The sequence below is a fragment of the Mobula hypostoma genome, chromosome 18 (assembly GCF_963921235.1).
Source record: "Mobula hypostoma chromosome 18, sMobHyp1.1, whole genome shotgun sequence".
Classification (NCBI taxonomy): Eukaryota; Metazoa; Chordata; class Chondrichthyes; order Myliobatiformes; family Myliobatidae; genus Mobula; species Mobula hypostoma.
In genome coordinates, this window is record NC_086114.1 from 6,335,349 (window position 1) to 6,350,300 (window position 14,952).

Consider the following 14,952-nt stretch of genomic DNA (forward strand, 5'->3'; position numbering starts at 1 on the left):
GCAGAGTTTGGTTACATTTTACAGTTCCTGATGTTTGCAGTTTACAGATACTGTTCTACAGATTTGTTAAGTTTGCTTGCAGAAAAAAAATCTCAATGTTCTATGTGGCGACAGATGATAATGAATTTTACTTTGAACTTTGAATACCAAGCCAACTGAACCTTCTTCACCAACCTCACATGTGGGATCTTGTCAAATGCCTTGCTAAAGTCCATGTAGACAACATCCACTGCCATGCCTTCATCCACTTTCCTGGTAGCTTCCTTGTAAAACTGAGATTGGTTAAACACGACCTACCATACATAAAGCCACACTGACTGTCCCTAATCAGTCGCTGCATATCCAAATACTTATATTTCTTCCGGTCCCTTTGAAGAAATTCCCCACTTACTGATGTCAGGCTACTGGTCTACAATTCCTTGCCTTATTCTTAGGGCCTTTCTTAGACAATGGAACAACATTAGCTATCCTTCAATCTTCTGGCACCTCACCAATAGTTAAGGATGTTTTAAATATCTCTGGTAGAGCCCCTGAAATTTCTGCACCAGCCTCCCACAGGGTCGAAAGGAACACTTTGTTAGGCCCTGAGATTTATCCATCGTGATTCGCCTCTAGACTGCAAGCTCCTCCTCCTCTGTAAACTGTATAGGGTCCATGACCCCACTGCTGCTTTGCCTCTGTAGATTCTATGTCCATCTCCCAAGTAAATACAGTACAGATGAAAAAAATCCACTTAAATTCTCCCCTATCGCTTTCGGCTCCAAGCATAGATTACTTCAGATCTCTCAGAGTGCCAATTTTGTCCCTTGCTATCCTTTTGCTCTTAATATATCTGTAGAAGCCCTTACGACTCTCCTTTGTCTTGCCTGCTTGTTTTATGTCCTTACCTGTCAAAACAGCAACAAGGAGCTGGACTGGCTAGTTGCAATCATTTCCAATGCAATGGTTGAGCAGTACTAAAAAGCCATGTTGTATATGCAACAATGAGAAGTATTTATCTAAAAAAAAAGTATTTAAAATGTGCAAGTGCAGACTGAAAAAATCTTGGACCTCTCCCCTCATTAATGAATGTATTCAATAATACTGCCAAGAAATAAAAGTATCTGCCATTCGGGATCACATCCAGTTGTTCGGGGTGTGGCTTTGTTTCATATTTTTAGGGTGACAGTATTCAAACTGATATTCTACACCTTAATCCCAGGGCTGTGTAAACTGGGCGAGTTGTGTAAGTTGTGTAAAAATGAAACCTTCCTGATTTTCACAATAAAAGAGGTGCTTTTAACTCAACCCATTATGCAAGGCTGCAGTTTCTGGCTCCCTCCTGATGCACAGCAAATCCATGGGTTGGGCAAAGGCCAGGTTTCTGCTGGTTTTTTTGTGCACTATAGCCTGGATCTGAAGAGTTAGCAATTCCTTGGGAGGGAGTGTCTGACTGCAGTCTCTGCCTCTTTTCCTGTTCCAAGGCTGTCTCTAAGCCAGGGTGCTTGCCTTGTTCTCCAGAAAGCTAGAAGCCTCATTTTGAAGAAAGACTAGCATTTCTAAAATACTTTGCTTGGCCCTTTCTGAACATGTCTTACTGTCAACAAGATGCAGGAAGTGAATCAGGTTTAATATTACTGGCGTATGTCGTGAAGTTTATTAACTTTGTGGCAGCAGTACAATGTAATACATACAACACAAACAAAATTCTGGATGAGCTCAGCAGGCCAAGCAGCATTTATGGAAAAGAGTAAATAGTCAGTGTTTTGGGCTGAGACCAGAGCTCAGCCCGAAATGACAACTGCACTCTTTCCCATGGATATTACTTGGCCTGCTGAGTTCCTCCAGCATTTTGTGTGTGCTCCAAGCACAAACAACAGAACATCTGCAGATGCTGGAAATCCAAAGCAACATGCACAAGATGCTGGAGAGACTCAGGAGGCCAGGCAGCATCTATGGAAAAGAATACAGTCAACATTTCGGGCCAAAACCCTTCAAGCAGGACTGGCTGTTGCCTCCCCCCTCAACCACCAGATGGTGACGCAGCCAGCTCTCCATGGCACATGGTACATTTGTAGAAGTTTGAGTGTTTCAGGTGACAAACCAAATCTCCTCCAACTCCTAATGAAATATAGCCGCTATCTTGCCTTCGTTATAGCTGCATCAATATGTTATGACCAGGGTAGGCTCTCAGAGATACTGACACCCAGGAACTTCAAATTGCTCACTCTCTCCACAAGGATTGGCTTGTAGCAGCCAACTTCATGCCTGAAGGCTGGGGACCTGGAGGCTTGTGCTGGAGCTGCAGGACTGTGTGTGTTGGCGTGAATGGGAGGGTGGATAAAAGCTTGCTTTGCTGCTTGTTGTGCTCTGCACTGCTGTGATCTCTGTTGTCCTGCTGAGCATGGTGGTTCCAGAGTGTGTGGCAATGCTTGCGGGCTACGCCCAGCACATCCTTAGCTGTGTTGGTTGTTAAAGCCAACGATGTACATTTAGATGTACACGTAATAAATAAACTTGAATCGGAAAATGAATCATGCAAAGTCCCATAAACGACCTGGTGATAATTGTCAAATAATGAAGATTCGTTTTATTTCTCACATGTACAGTACTGTGCAAAAGTCTTAGACACCTATATAGAGCTAAAGAGCATAAGAAACTTGCACAATCCTGTAGTAATTATAAGCGTTGCACTGTAGAGCTGCTGCAAAATGCAAATTTTATGACATACAGTATGTGACTGATGATAAACCTGATTCTGATTGTGGACTGAGAGTGGGAAGGGGTCAGGGAGAGGGGAATCTTGGTTGAAAAAGGGGAACGGAGAGGGGGAGGAGTGGGAAGCACCAGAGAGACATTCTGTAATGATCAATAAGCCAATTGTCTGGAATCGAATGACCTTGCCTGGTATCTCAGGCTGGGTGTGTCTGTACTTGTGCCACCTCGCTCCTGGCACTCCTTCTCTGTCAGCTGACCCACAGTGCTCCACCCTCACCATTCCCAACATCTTTGCTCCGGCAGGTTTACAAACTTGTTCTCTGCTCCACAAAGATAAATACTAGACAGTGCAAATGTCTTAGGCACCCTAGCTATATATATGTGCACAAGACTTTGAGTGATAAGTTAGTGGCCTGAGGTAGAAGGAGATGAGTTATACAGCTCTCGTTACATGCACACGCAGTTCAACTCTTCGAGTGATTTATACAGAAAGTTCGAGGTTAATAACTCATCAGGGATGATTGATAAGTTCATGGCCTAGGGTAGAAGGAGATGAGTAATTAACTTCTAACTTTCTGCATAATCTCTCAAAGAGTTGAACTGCATGTGCATGTAACGAGAGCTATATATCACAAACTTATCACTCACCCCTGCTGTGGACACTTTCTGGAGGTCCAAGATCCATATGCTCCACAACCGCTGGACTAAATGTGTAAATGTAGGAGGGGACTATGTTGAAAAATAAATGTGCTAGGTTTTCTAAAATTGACTCCGTCTACCTTAGGCCACAAACTTATCAATCACCGCCTTGTAGCATGGCCACTACTTACAACCCATATCCCATACCTCTTTAGAATGTGGGAGAAAACCAGAGAACCTGGAGGAAACACATGGGGTCACAGGGAGAATGTACAAACACTACAGAGAGCAGAGGGAATTGAATCCCCATTGTAGTGTTATGCTAACTGCAACGTTGCTGTGCCAGCTCTGTAATATCGGCCAAGATACAGGCAATAAGATCCCTCTGCTCAAATTCTAAATAATGCCACAGAATCTCTTACAGCATGTGAATCAGTTAATGTCATCAAATTCAGCAGTGCTTCATTGGAACGTCAAAGGAGATTCTTTGCTCAGGTCCCTGGGATATTCCCTGGACTCAGTACCCATGGATTCCCTCTGTCCCTTTAAACATTTAAAATGACTTTTGGTCATTTGTCTTTTCTGACAGTACAGGACAGCGTGATAGTGTAGCAGTTAATGTAACATTATTACAGCAACAGCGATCACTGATCAAGGTCCAATTCCTGCAGCTGCTTGTAAGGAGTTTATACGTTCTCCCCATGACCACGTGGGTTCTCTCCTGCATTCTGAAGACTTATGGACTAGCGTTAGTAAGACATGGGCATGGTATAGAACATAGAATAGTACAGCACAGTATAGGTCCTTCGGCCCACAATGTTGTGCCGACCCTCAAACCCTGCCTCCCATATAAGCCCTCACCTTAAATTCCTCCATATACCTGTCTAGTAGTCTCTTAAACTTCACTAGTGTATCTGCCTCCACCACTGACTCAGGCAGTGCATTCCACACACCAACCACTCTCTGAGTAAAAAACCTTCCTCTAATATCCCCCTTGAACTTCCCACCCCTTACCTTAAAGCCATGTCCTCTTGTATTGAGCAGTGGTGCCCTGGGGAAGAGGCGCTGGCTGTCCACTCTATCTATTCCTCTTATTATCTTGTACAGCTCTGTCATGTCTCCCCTCATCCTCCTTCTCTCCAGAGAGTAAAGCCCTAGCTCCCTTAATCTCTGATCATAATGCATACTCTCTAAACCAGGCAGCATCCTGGTAAATCTCCTCTGTACCCTTTCCAATGCTTCCACATCCTTCCCATAGTGAGGCGACCAGAACTGGACACAGTACTCCAAGTGTGGCCTGACCAGAGTTTTATAGAGCTACATCAATTACATTGCAACTCTTAAACTCTATCCTTCGACTTATGAAAGCTAACACCCCATAAGCTTTCTTAACTATCCTATCCACCTGTCAGGCAACTTTCAGGGATCTGTGGACATGTACCCCGAGATCACTCTGCTCCTCCACACTACCAAGTATCCTGCCATTTACTTTGTACTCTGCCTTGGAGTTTGTCTTTCCAAAGTGTACCACCTCACACTTCTCCGGGTTGAACTCCATCTGCCACTTCTCAGCCTACTTCTGCATCCTATCAATGTCTCTCTGCAATCTTCGACAATCCTCTACACTATCTACAACACCACCAACCTTTGTGTCGTCTGCAAACTTGCCAACCCACCCTTCTACCCCCACATCCAGGTCGTTAATAAAAATCATAAAAAGTAGAGGTCCCAGAGGTCCTTGTGGGACACCACTAGTCACAATCCTCCAATCTGAATGTACTCCCTCCACCATGACCCTTTGCCTTCTGCAGGCAAGTCAATTCTGAATCCACCTGGCCAAACTTCCCTGGATCCCATGCCTTCTGACTTTCTGAATAAGCCTACCGTGTGGAACCTTGTCAAATGCCTTACTAAAATCCATGTAGATCACATCCACTGCACTAGCCTCATCTATATGCCTGGTCACCTCCTCAAAGAACTCTATCAGGCTTGTTGGACATGATCTGCCCTTCTCAAAGCCATGCTGACTGTCCCTGATCAGACCATGATTCTCTAAATGCCCATAGATCCTATCTCTAAGAATCTTTTCCAACAGTTTTCCCACCACAGACGCAAGGCTCACTGGTCTGTAATTACCTGGACTATCCCTACTACCTTTTTTGAACAAGGGGACAACATTCGCCTCCCTCCAATCCTCTGGTACCATTCCCGTGGACAACGAGGACATACACAATATTTTTATTGTAATTTGTTTATCTAATGTATTGCAATGTACTGCTGCCACAAAACAACAAATTTTATGACATGTGCCAGTGATATTAAACCTGATTCTGATTCCTCTGCAGATCCTGCCTGACCCAGAGGGTTCTTCCAGCAGTTTGTCTTTTACTGTTCCAGATTCCAATACCTACAGTCTCTTGTGTCTCCTGCACTATATTAGTGTTTTCTTGCAGGGTGTTTGGATATTTTTGAATTGGCATAAAACAATCTCACCACTGCAGTGTTTGTCAGTATTAGAATGAGCTCCAGGATATAATGAACACAGGAAAGGAAGCCAAAAATCTGTATCCAGGTAGGTTTCTATCTGCTTTCTATTTGAAAAATTCAAAACACTTAACTGATAAACCTAATCATGACTCCTCAATGACAGCTGGGACATTTAATATTAAAAAAAACTTGGGTTTTATAAACACAGGAGATTTAGCAGATGCTGGAAATCCAGAGAAACAATCACAAAATGCTGGAGGAACTCAGCAGGTCAAGCAACGTCGATGAAGACGAATATACAGCTGATGTTCCAGATTGAGACCCTTCATAAGGACTGGAAAGAAAGGGGGAAGGAGCCAGAATAAGAAGGCAGAGGGAAGGGTCAAGGAACACAAGCTGGCAGGAGGCTCCACCCCCTCCCCCCCCCCCGCAGACTGGAAATGGCTGATATGGAATGGCATAATTTTAAGGTGATTGCAGGGAAGTATAGAGGGGGAATATGGAGGTAGTCGTTTATCCTCTCCACAGAGAGTAGAGGGTGTGTGGAATGTGCTGCCAGGGACATATCAGGGGCATTTAAGAGATCCTTAGATAGGCACATGGATGAAAGCAAAGAAATGGAGGGCTATGCAGGACAGAAGGGTTGGATTGATCTCAGAGTAGGTTAAAAGGCTGGAACCAAGGGCCTGTTTTGGCTATGCTGTTCTAACTTCCATTTTCAATGTTTGCTCTGCAGACTTCGTCCTGATCCAGGGTCTCGATTTGTAACATTGACCATCGTTCTGCCTCCACAGATGCTGCCTGATCTACCAAATTCCCTACAGCAGCACAGAAAGTGTTGGAGGTCAGGCAGCACAGCACAGGCCAGGCATCATCTCTGAAGGGGAAGGGACAGTCGGCGTTCGCGATTGAGACCCTTCATCTGGACTCCAGCAAGCTGTTTATAAAGCAGTCCCCAACCACCGTGCCGCGGACTGGTACCGGGCCGCAAAGCATGAGCTACTGGGCCGCGAGGAAACATTATGAGTCAGCTGCATCTTTTCCTCATTCCCTGTCACACACTGTTGAACTTGAAAATAGGGTTGCCAACTGTCCCGTATTAGCCGGGACATCCCGTATATTGGGCTAAATTGGTTTGTCCCATACGGGACCACCCTTGTCCTGTATTTCCCCCGCTAAGGTAGAGTGTTCCTAGGAAACCTTTCGTGCCGAAATGGTGTAAAGCGAAGAAGCAATTACCATTAATTTATATGGGTAACATTTTTGAGCGTTCCCAGACCCAAAAAATAACCTACCAAATCATACCGAATAACACATAAAACCTAAAATAACACTAACATATAGTAAAAGCAGGAATGATATGATAAATACACAGCCTATATAACGTAGAAATAATATATGTATAGCGTAGTTGGGAAGATTAAGCCAAAACTAATTTGTGGGAAAAAAAAATTGGCACGTATGCGCATGCGCACACAGGTTCCCGCGCAAGGCTTCATGGTCATGGTAGTCTTTCTCAGGGTAAACACCAAAAATGCTGGTGAACGCAGCAGGCCAGGCAGCATCTCTAGGAAGAGATACAGTCGATGTTTCGGGCCAAGACCCTTCGTCAGGATTTGACTGCTACTTTTGTCCCTTATTTGGGAGTGAGAAAGTTGGCAACCCTAACTGTAAAAGACATGTTGAGGTGAGCTTAACCCTACTTGAATATCGCCAACCCCCACTCCCCCCCCCGGTCGGCCGGTCCGCAAGAATATTGTGAATATTAGACCGGTCTGCGGTGCAAAAAAGGTTGGGGACCCCTGGTCTATAACATCAACTGAAGTTGGCTTGCAGCCCTGGGAACAAGGAATTCAACCATCTGACTAAATCAACGAGATCGAAGACTCACTGCATCAAATAAACCACACAAACACAGTCTGTAATTAAGGACAGAGACATAAACACATTGACAAATTCTGAGCCGATTTGGGTTTAGGAAAGATAAGTCACACTGGACAAAGCTGCTTGGAATTTTTGAAGACAACATTAGGGTAGGGGAATGGGGCAAAAGCCTTTGAATGTCATGTACATGGAATGACGGTGGGGGGGGGGCATTTGATGAAGTTCCAGCTGTATTGACCACCACAGTATTGTCCACAACAATTAGAAAAGTGACAGTGACAAAAATTGCTGACTTACTTGCGCATCTTTTTTAACCAGCGTTATATCCACATTTTGACTTTCATCTCGGTTGCCCTGGAAACCAGGAGGAAAACAAGGTCAGTTACTGAGAACATTGGGTTCATGAATGTAAAACAGAATTCCTGCGAGCCACCTTCTGGATTCCAATCATTGTTAATTGAAAACTCAGTGCATTCAACTGAATCTCAAAATAACCTCTTCACCAACAGCTTCTTCCCCTTCGTCATCAGATTTCTGAACAGACAATGAATGTTTTTCTTCCCAACTACATACTTTGATAATAAGTGCACTTAGAACTTTGAGCTACCTCAATTTATGCTCTCTTTTATGCACTAACTATTTAATTTAATTTTAAATATACATTTCTTGTTGTGTTTTAGGTTTTTTTTAAAACGTGTTACACTGCTAGGGTTGCGGGTGGAGATACATCTCTACGCAGGAGGAGTAAGGTGCTCCACCAGCATGCAGGTCACCCTGGGGCAAGGTGTCGTTCCTGCTTAGGCACCCCTCCCACATGAAGCCATGGGAGCAGGTGGTGGATGGTCGTATGAGCAGCTGGTGTATATCACACGTCCCGGTTATGCGACCGGCGACACCAGGCAGACAATCTCTTAAGAGTATTGATAATGGCTGGGGTCACCCATCTTGTAAAGACACTGCTCAGAAAACAGCAATGGTAAACCACTTCTGTAGAAGAATTTGCCAAGATCATGACCATGGAAAGACCATGATCGGCTACATCATATAGTGAACAAACTGTACTGCTGCCCCAAAACAACAAGTTTCAGGACATACAGTGCCTATAAAAGTATTCACTCCCACCCCTCCCCCAGAAGTTTTCACTTACATCACTTTGTAGGGAAAACAGATCTCCACAAAGTGATCTAAATTAATTACAAATATAAAAAACAAAATAATTGATTGCATAAGTATTCACCCCCTTCAAGTCAGTATTTGGTAGCTGCACCTTTGGTAGCAATTACAGCCTTGAGTCTGTGTAGATAGGTCTCTATCAGCTTTGCACATCTGGATACTGCAATTTTTTCCATTCTTCTTTACAAAACTGCTCAGGCTCTGTCAAAGGGATCGTGAGTGAACAGCCCTTTTCAAGTCCAGCCACAAATTCTCAATTTCAAGCTCAGTCAAATTACATGGGGATCGTGAGTGAACAGCCCTTTTCAAGTCCAGCCACAAATTCTCAATTGGACTGAGGTTTGGACACTGACTTGGCCATCACAGGACATTAACTTTGTTTTTAACCCATTCCTGTGCAGCTTTGGCTTTATGCTTGGAGTCATTATCTTGCTGGAAAACAAATCTCCCAAGACACAATTCTCTTGCAGTCTGCATGAGGATTTCCCTGTACTTTGCAGCATTCATTTTGCCCTCTACCTTCACAAGCCTTCCAGGGCCTGCTGCAGTGAAGCATCCCCACAGCATGATACAGCCACCACCATGTTTCACAGTAGGGATGGGGTGTTTTTGATGAAGTGCGGTGTTTGACTAACGCCAAACATAGTGTTTAGTCTGATGCAAACAACAGGAATTCTGCAGATGCTGGAAATTCAAGCAACACACATCAAAGTTGCTGGTGAACGTAGCAGGCCAGGCAGCATCTCTAGGAAGAGGTGCAGTCGACGTTTCAGGCCAAGAACCTTCGTCAGGACTAACTGAAGGAAGAGTGAGTAAGGGATTTGAAAGTTGGAGGGGGAGGGGGAGATCCAAAATGATAGGAGAAGACAGGAGGGGGAGGGATGGAGCTAAGAGCTGGACAGGTGATAGGCAAAAGGGGATACGAGAGGATCATGGGACAGGAGGTCCGGGAAGAAAGACAAGGGGGGAGGGACCCAGAGGATGGGCAAGAGGTATATTCAGAGGGACAGAGGGAGAAAAAGGAGAGTGAGAGAAAGAATGTGTGCATAAAAATAAGTAACAGATGGGGTACGAGGGGGAGGTGGGGCCTTAGCGGAAGTTAGAGAAGTCGATGTTCATGCCATCAGGTTGGAGGCTACCCAGACGGAATATAAGGTGTTGTTCCTCCAACCTGAGTGTGGCTTCATCTTTACAGTAGAGGAGGCCGTGGATAGACATGTCAGAATGGGAATGGGATGTGGAATTAAAATGTGTGGCCACTGGGAGATCCTATTTTCTCTGGCGGACAGAGCGTAGGTGTTCAGCAAAGCGGTCTCCCAGTCTGCGTCGGGTCTCGCCAATATATAAAAGGCCACATCGGGAGCACCGGACGCAGTATATCACCCCAGTCGACTCACAGGTGAAGTGTTGCCTCACCTGGAAGGACTGTCTGGGGCCCTGAATGGTGGTAAGGGAGGAAGTGTAAGGGCATGTGTAGCACTTGTTCCGCTTACACGAATAAGTGCCAGGAGGGAGATCAGTGGGGAGGGATGGGGGGGACGAATGGACAAGGGAGTCGCGCAGGGAGTGATCCCTGCGGAATGCAGAGAGAGCGGGGGAGGGAAAGATGTGCTTAGTGGTGGGATCCCGTTGGAGGTGGCTGTTGGTTTAGTCTGATGGCCTGAAAGCTCAATTTTGGTTTCATCAGATCACAGAATCTTCTTGCAGCTGACTTCAGAGTCTCCCACATGTATTCTGACAAACTCTAGCCAAGATTTCATGTGAGTTTAATTCAACAGTGGCTTTCTCTTTGCCATTCTCCCATAAAGCTGCGCTGGTGAAGCACCCGACAACAGTTGTTGTATGCCAGTCTGTCCCATCTCACCCACTAAAGCTTGTAACTCATCTAGAGTTGTCATAGGTCTTTTGGTGGCCTCCCTCACTACTCCCCTTCTTGTGTGGTTACTCAGTTTTTGAGGATGGCCTGCTCTAGGCAGATTTACAGCTGTGTCATATTCTTTCCATTTCTTGATGATTGACTTAACTCAGTTAACTGCTGTATCCATCTCCTGACTTGTGCTTTTCAATAACCTCTTTGTGCAGATGCTTGAGTGTTCTTTTGTCTTCGTGGTGTAGTTTTTGCCAGGATGCTGACTCACCAGCAGTTGAACCTTCCAGATACTGGTGTATTTTTACTACAATCAATTGAAGTGCCTTGACTGCACACGGTGATCTCAATTTAACTAATTATGTGACTTCTAAAACCAATTGGTGACAGCAGTGATGATTTCTTGTGTCATATTAAAGGGGGTGAATACTTATACAATTATTTTGTATTTTATATTTGCAATTAATTTAGATGACCTTGTAGAGATCTGTTTTCACTTTTGACACTAAAGAGTCTTTTTCTGTTGATCAGTGTCAAAAAAGCCAAATTAAATGCACTGTGATTCAATGTTGTAAAACAATAAGACACAAAAACTTCCAAGTGGGGTGAATACTTTTTATAGGCACTGTATAGGCCAGTTAATCTGATCTCAGTGGTTGGGAAGGTGTTGGAGTCGATTATTAAGGAATTGGTCTCAGGGTACGTGGAGGCACATGATAAAATAGGCCATAGTCACCATGATATCCTCAAGGGAAAACCTTGCCTGACAAATCTGTTGGAAGTCTTTGAAGAAATAACAAGCAGGATAGACAAAGAAGAATCGCTTGATGTTGTGTGCTTGGATTTTCAGAAGGCTTTTGACAAGGTGCCACACATGAGGCTACTTAACAAGCTACGAGCCCATGGTATTACAGGAAAGATTCAAGCATGGAGAACACAGTGGGTGAATGGCAGGAGGTAGAGTGGGAATAAAGGGAGCCTTTTCTGGCTGGCTGCCGGTGACTAATGGTGTTCCACAGGGGTCTGCTTTGGGACCGATTCTTTTTACGTTATATGTCAACCATCTGGACAATGGAATTTATGGCTTTGTTACCAAATTTGCAGATGGTATGAAGATAGGTGGAGGAGCAGATACTTTTGAGGAAGGAGAGAGGTTACAGAAGGACCTGGACAGTTTAGGAGAATGGGCAAAGAAATTGCAGATGGAATACAGTGTTGGAAAGTGTATGGTCATGCACTTTGGTAGAAGAAATAAAAGGGTTGGCTATATTCTAAATGGAGAGAAAATACAACAAACAGAGGTGTAAAGGGACTTGAGAACCCTTGAGCAGGATTCCCTAAAGGTTGTTTTGTGGTGAGGAAAGCAAATGCAATGTTAGCATTTATTTCAAGAGGACTGGAATATAAAAGCAAAGGTATAATAATGAGACTTTATAAAGCACTGGTGAGGCCTCACCTGGAGTACTGTGAGCAGGTTTGGGCCCCTTATCTTAAAAAGTATAGAACATAGAACATTACAGCACAGAAACAAGCCTTTTGGCCTTTCTTGGCTGTGCTGAACCATTTTTCTGCCTAGTCCCACTGACCTGCACCTGGAGCTTCACGAAAATGATCCCAGGATTGAATGACTTGTCATATGAAGAGTATTTGATGGCTCTGGGCCTGTATTCACTAGAATTCAGAAGAATGAGAGGTGACCTCATTGAAACCTATTGAATGGTGAAAGGCCTTGATAGAGGGGATGTGGAGATGATGTTTCCTATAAGTGAGAGTATAAGACCAGAGGACACTGCCCTTAGAATGAAGATGAGGAGTAATTTCTTCAGCTGGAGAGTGGTGAGTCTGTGGAATTGTTTGCCACAGACAGCTGTAGTGGACAAGTCTTTATGTATATTTAAGGCTGAGCTGGACAGATTCTTGATTGGTCAGGGCATGATTGGATACAAGGAGAAGGCAGAAGATTGGAGCTAAGAGGAAAATTGGATCAGCCATGATGAATTGGTGGAGCAGATTTGACGGGCCAAATGGCCTAATTCTGCTCCTGTGTAATATGGTCTTATTAAATTCCTTCTTCAGTCTTTTACCTTTTCTACCTATCGCTTCCAAACTTGTACTCTTCCCCCATCCACTCCTTCTTATTCCAGCATCTGTCCTCTTCATCTTCAGAACTGACGAAGGTCTCAGGCCAAAAGGTTGACTGTTTATTCCCCTCCATAGATGCTGTTTGACTTGCTGACTTCCTCAGCAAATTGAGTGTGTTCTGCCAGATTTCTTGTGTCCCCAGCAACATCTCCCCCACATCCTCCATCAGCACAGGTGTCCCACAAGTCTGTGTGCTTAGCCTCCTGCTCTACTCACATTATACTTATGACTGTGAGGCTAAGCACAGCTCCAATGCCATATTTAAGTTTGCTGACGATACTATTGTCGTGGGCCGAATCAAAGATGATGACGAATCAGCATATAGTGGGGAGGCTGGAAATCTGGCCGAGTGGTGCCACAACAATCTCACTCTATGTCAGCGAGACCGAGGGGCTTGTTATTGACCTCCAGAGGAGGAAACCAGAGGTCCATGAGCCTGTCCGCATCGGAGGATCAGAGGTGCAGAGGGTCAGCAACTTTAAATTCCTGAGTGTTATCATTTCAGAGAACTTGTCCTGGTCCTGGCACACAAGTGCAATTATGAAGAAAGCACAGCAGTGCCTCTACTTTCTTAGAAGTTTGTGAAGATTTGGCATGGCATCTAAAACTTTTGACAAACTTCTATAGATGTGTGGTGGAGAGTATATTGACTGGCTGCATCACAGCCTGGTATGGAAACACCAATGCCCTTCAACGGAAAATCCTACAGAAAGTAGTGGCATGACCCAGTGCATCATGCCCTCCCAACCACTGAGCACATCTAAACAGGACGCTGTTGCAGGAAAGCAGCATCCATCTTCAAAGACCTCCCCGCCCAGGCCATGCTGCCATGGGGAAGGTGGTACAGGAGCCGCAGTACTTGCACCACCATGTTCAGGAAAACTTATTACCCCTCAACCATCAGGCTGAACCAGTGGGGATAACTTCACTCGCCCCATCACTGAACTGTTTCCATAACCAACTGACTCACTTTCAAGGACTCTTCATCTCATGTTCTTGATATTGCTCATTTATTTATATTATTATTTTTTCTTTTGTATTTGCACAGTTTGTTGTTGTGTTTTTTTTTACACACTGCCCTTGTTTGTCTGTCCTGTTAGGTGTGGTTTTTCACTGCCTCTGTTATGCTTCTTGGATTTACTGAGTGTATCCGCAAGAAAATGAATGTCAGGGTTGTATTTGGTGATCTATATATACTTTGATAATAAATTTACTTTGAACTTTGAAAAAGAAGCTGTTGATATAAACTAGCCACCTTAAGGACCAACACTGAGAGATCAAAGTGGTGTTTCCCATCCTCCACACTTACCTGGACAAGAGAGACCAGCAGCCGTTCGAAGTGTCCAGAGGTGTCGCTCTTAATGTCTTGTTCCAAAGTCTTCTTAAACTCTGCAAGAACAATCATGCTGTTCAGTGTTAAATACACCGCACTGAAGTACACGAGTGTCTTAACTTTTTATGATATGGAAGGAGACCGATTCAGTCCATCGATTCCAACAGAACAATCTCATTCCACAACACACATCAAAGTTGCTGGTGAATGCAGCAGGCCAGGCAGCATTTATTGGAAGAGGTACAGTCGACGTTTCGGGCCTCTTCCAATAGATGCTGCCTAGCCTGCTGCATTCACCAGCAACTTTGATGTGTGCTGCTTGAATTTCCAGCATCTGCAGAATTCCTCGTGTTTGCGTTTTAAAATCTCATTCCACAGTCACCTATTCTTCTGAAAACGTCTACAAGTTGGTTGACTTCCTCTGCGTGTGATTGGACCGGGATTCTGAATCAAAATGGATAGGAATGTTGCTTCTCCCTAGATTTAATTTTGATTTACTGTATTTCTAAGAGTTTACTGTCTGGGTCTTTTAAAAATGCAGATTTTAATTAATAATTTTTTTTTAATAACTCTAGTATCTGCCTAGCTAACAGTTCAAGGGTGTAGCTCCACTAATGTTAGACCAGAGTTGGGTTACAGATCAGCTTTATTATCACTGACATAGATTGTGAAATTTGTTGTTTTGTTGCAACAATACATATGTTTTTTTAAATGAATATATGTGCTTTTA

At 44.1% G+C, this 14,952-nt stretch overlaps 1 protein-coding gene across 2 annotated transcripts in view; it reads right to left on the minus strand.

Moving 5' to 3' along the window:
- Positions 1-14,952, minus strand: part of LOC134358307 (annexin A4-like) — a 103,414-nt gene that overhangs the window by 16,696 nt on the left and 71,766 nt on the right. For both annotated transcript variants that reach the window (XM_063070389.1, XM_063070390.1), the window contains 2 exons: positions 14,199-14,278; positions 8,005-8,061 (listed from right to left, as the gene is read on the minus strand). In XM_063070389.1, the coding sequence (XP_062926459.1) occupies positions 8,005-8,061; positions 14,199-14,278 (137 nt within the window). The remainder of the gene's footprint in view (positions 1-8,004; positions 8,062-14,198; positions 14,279-14,952) is intronic.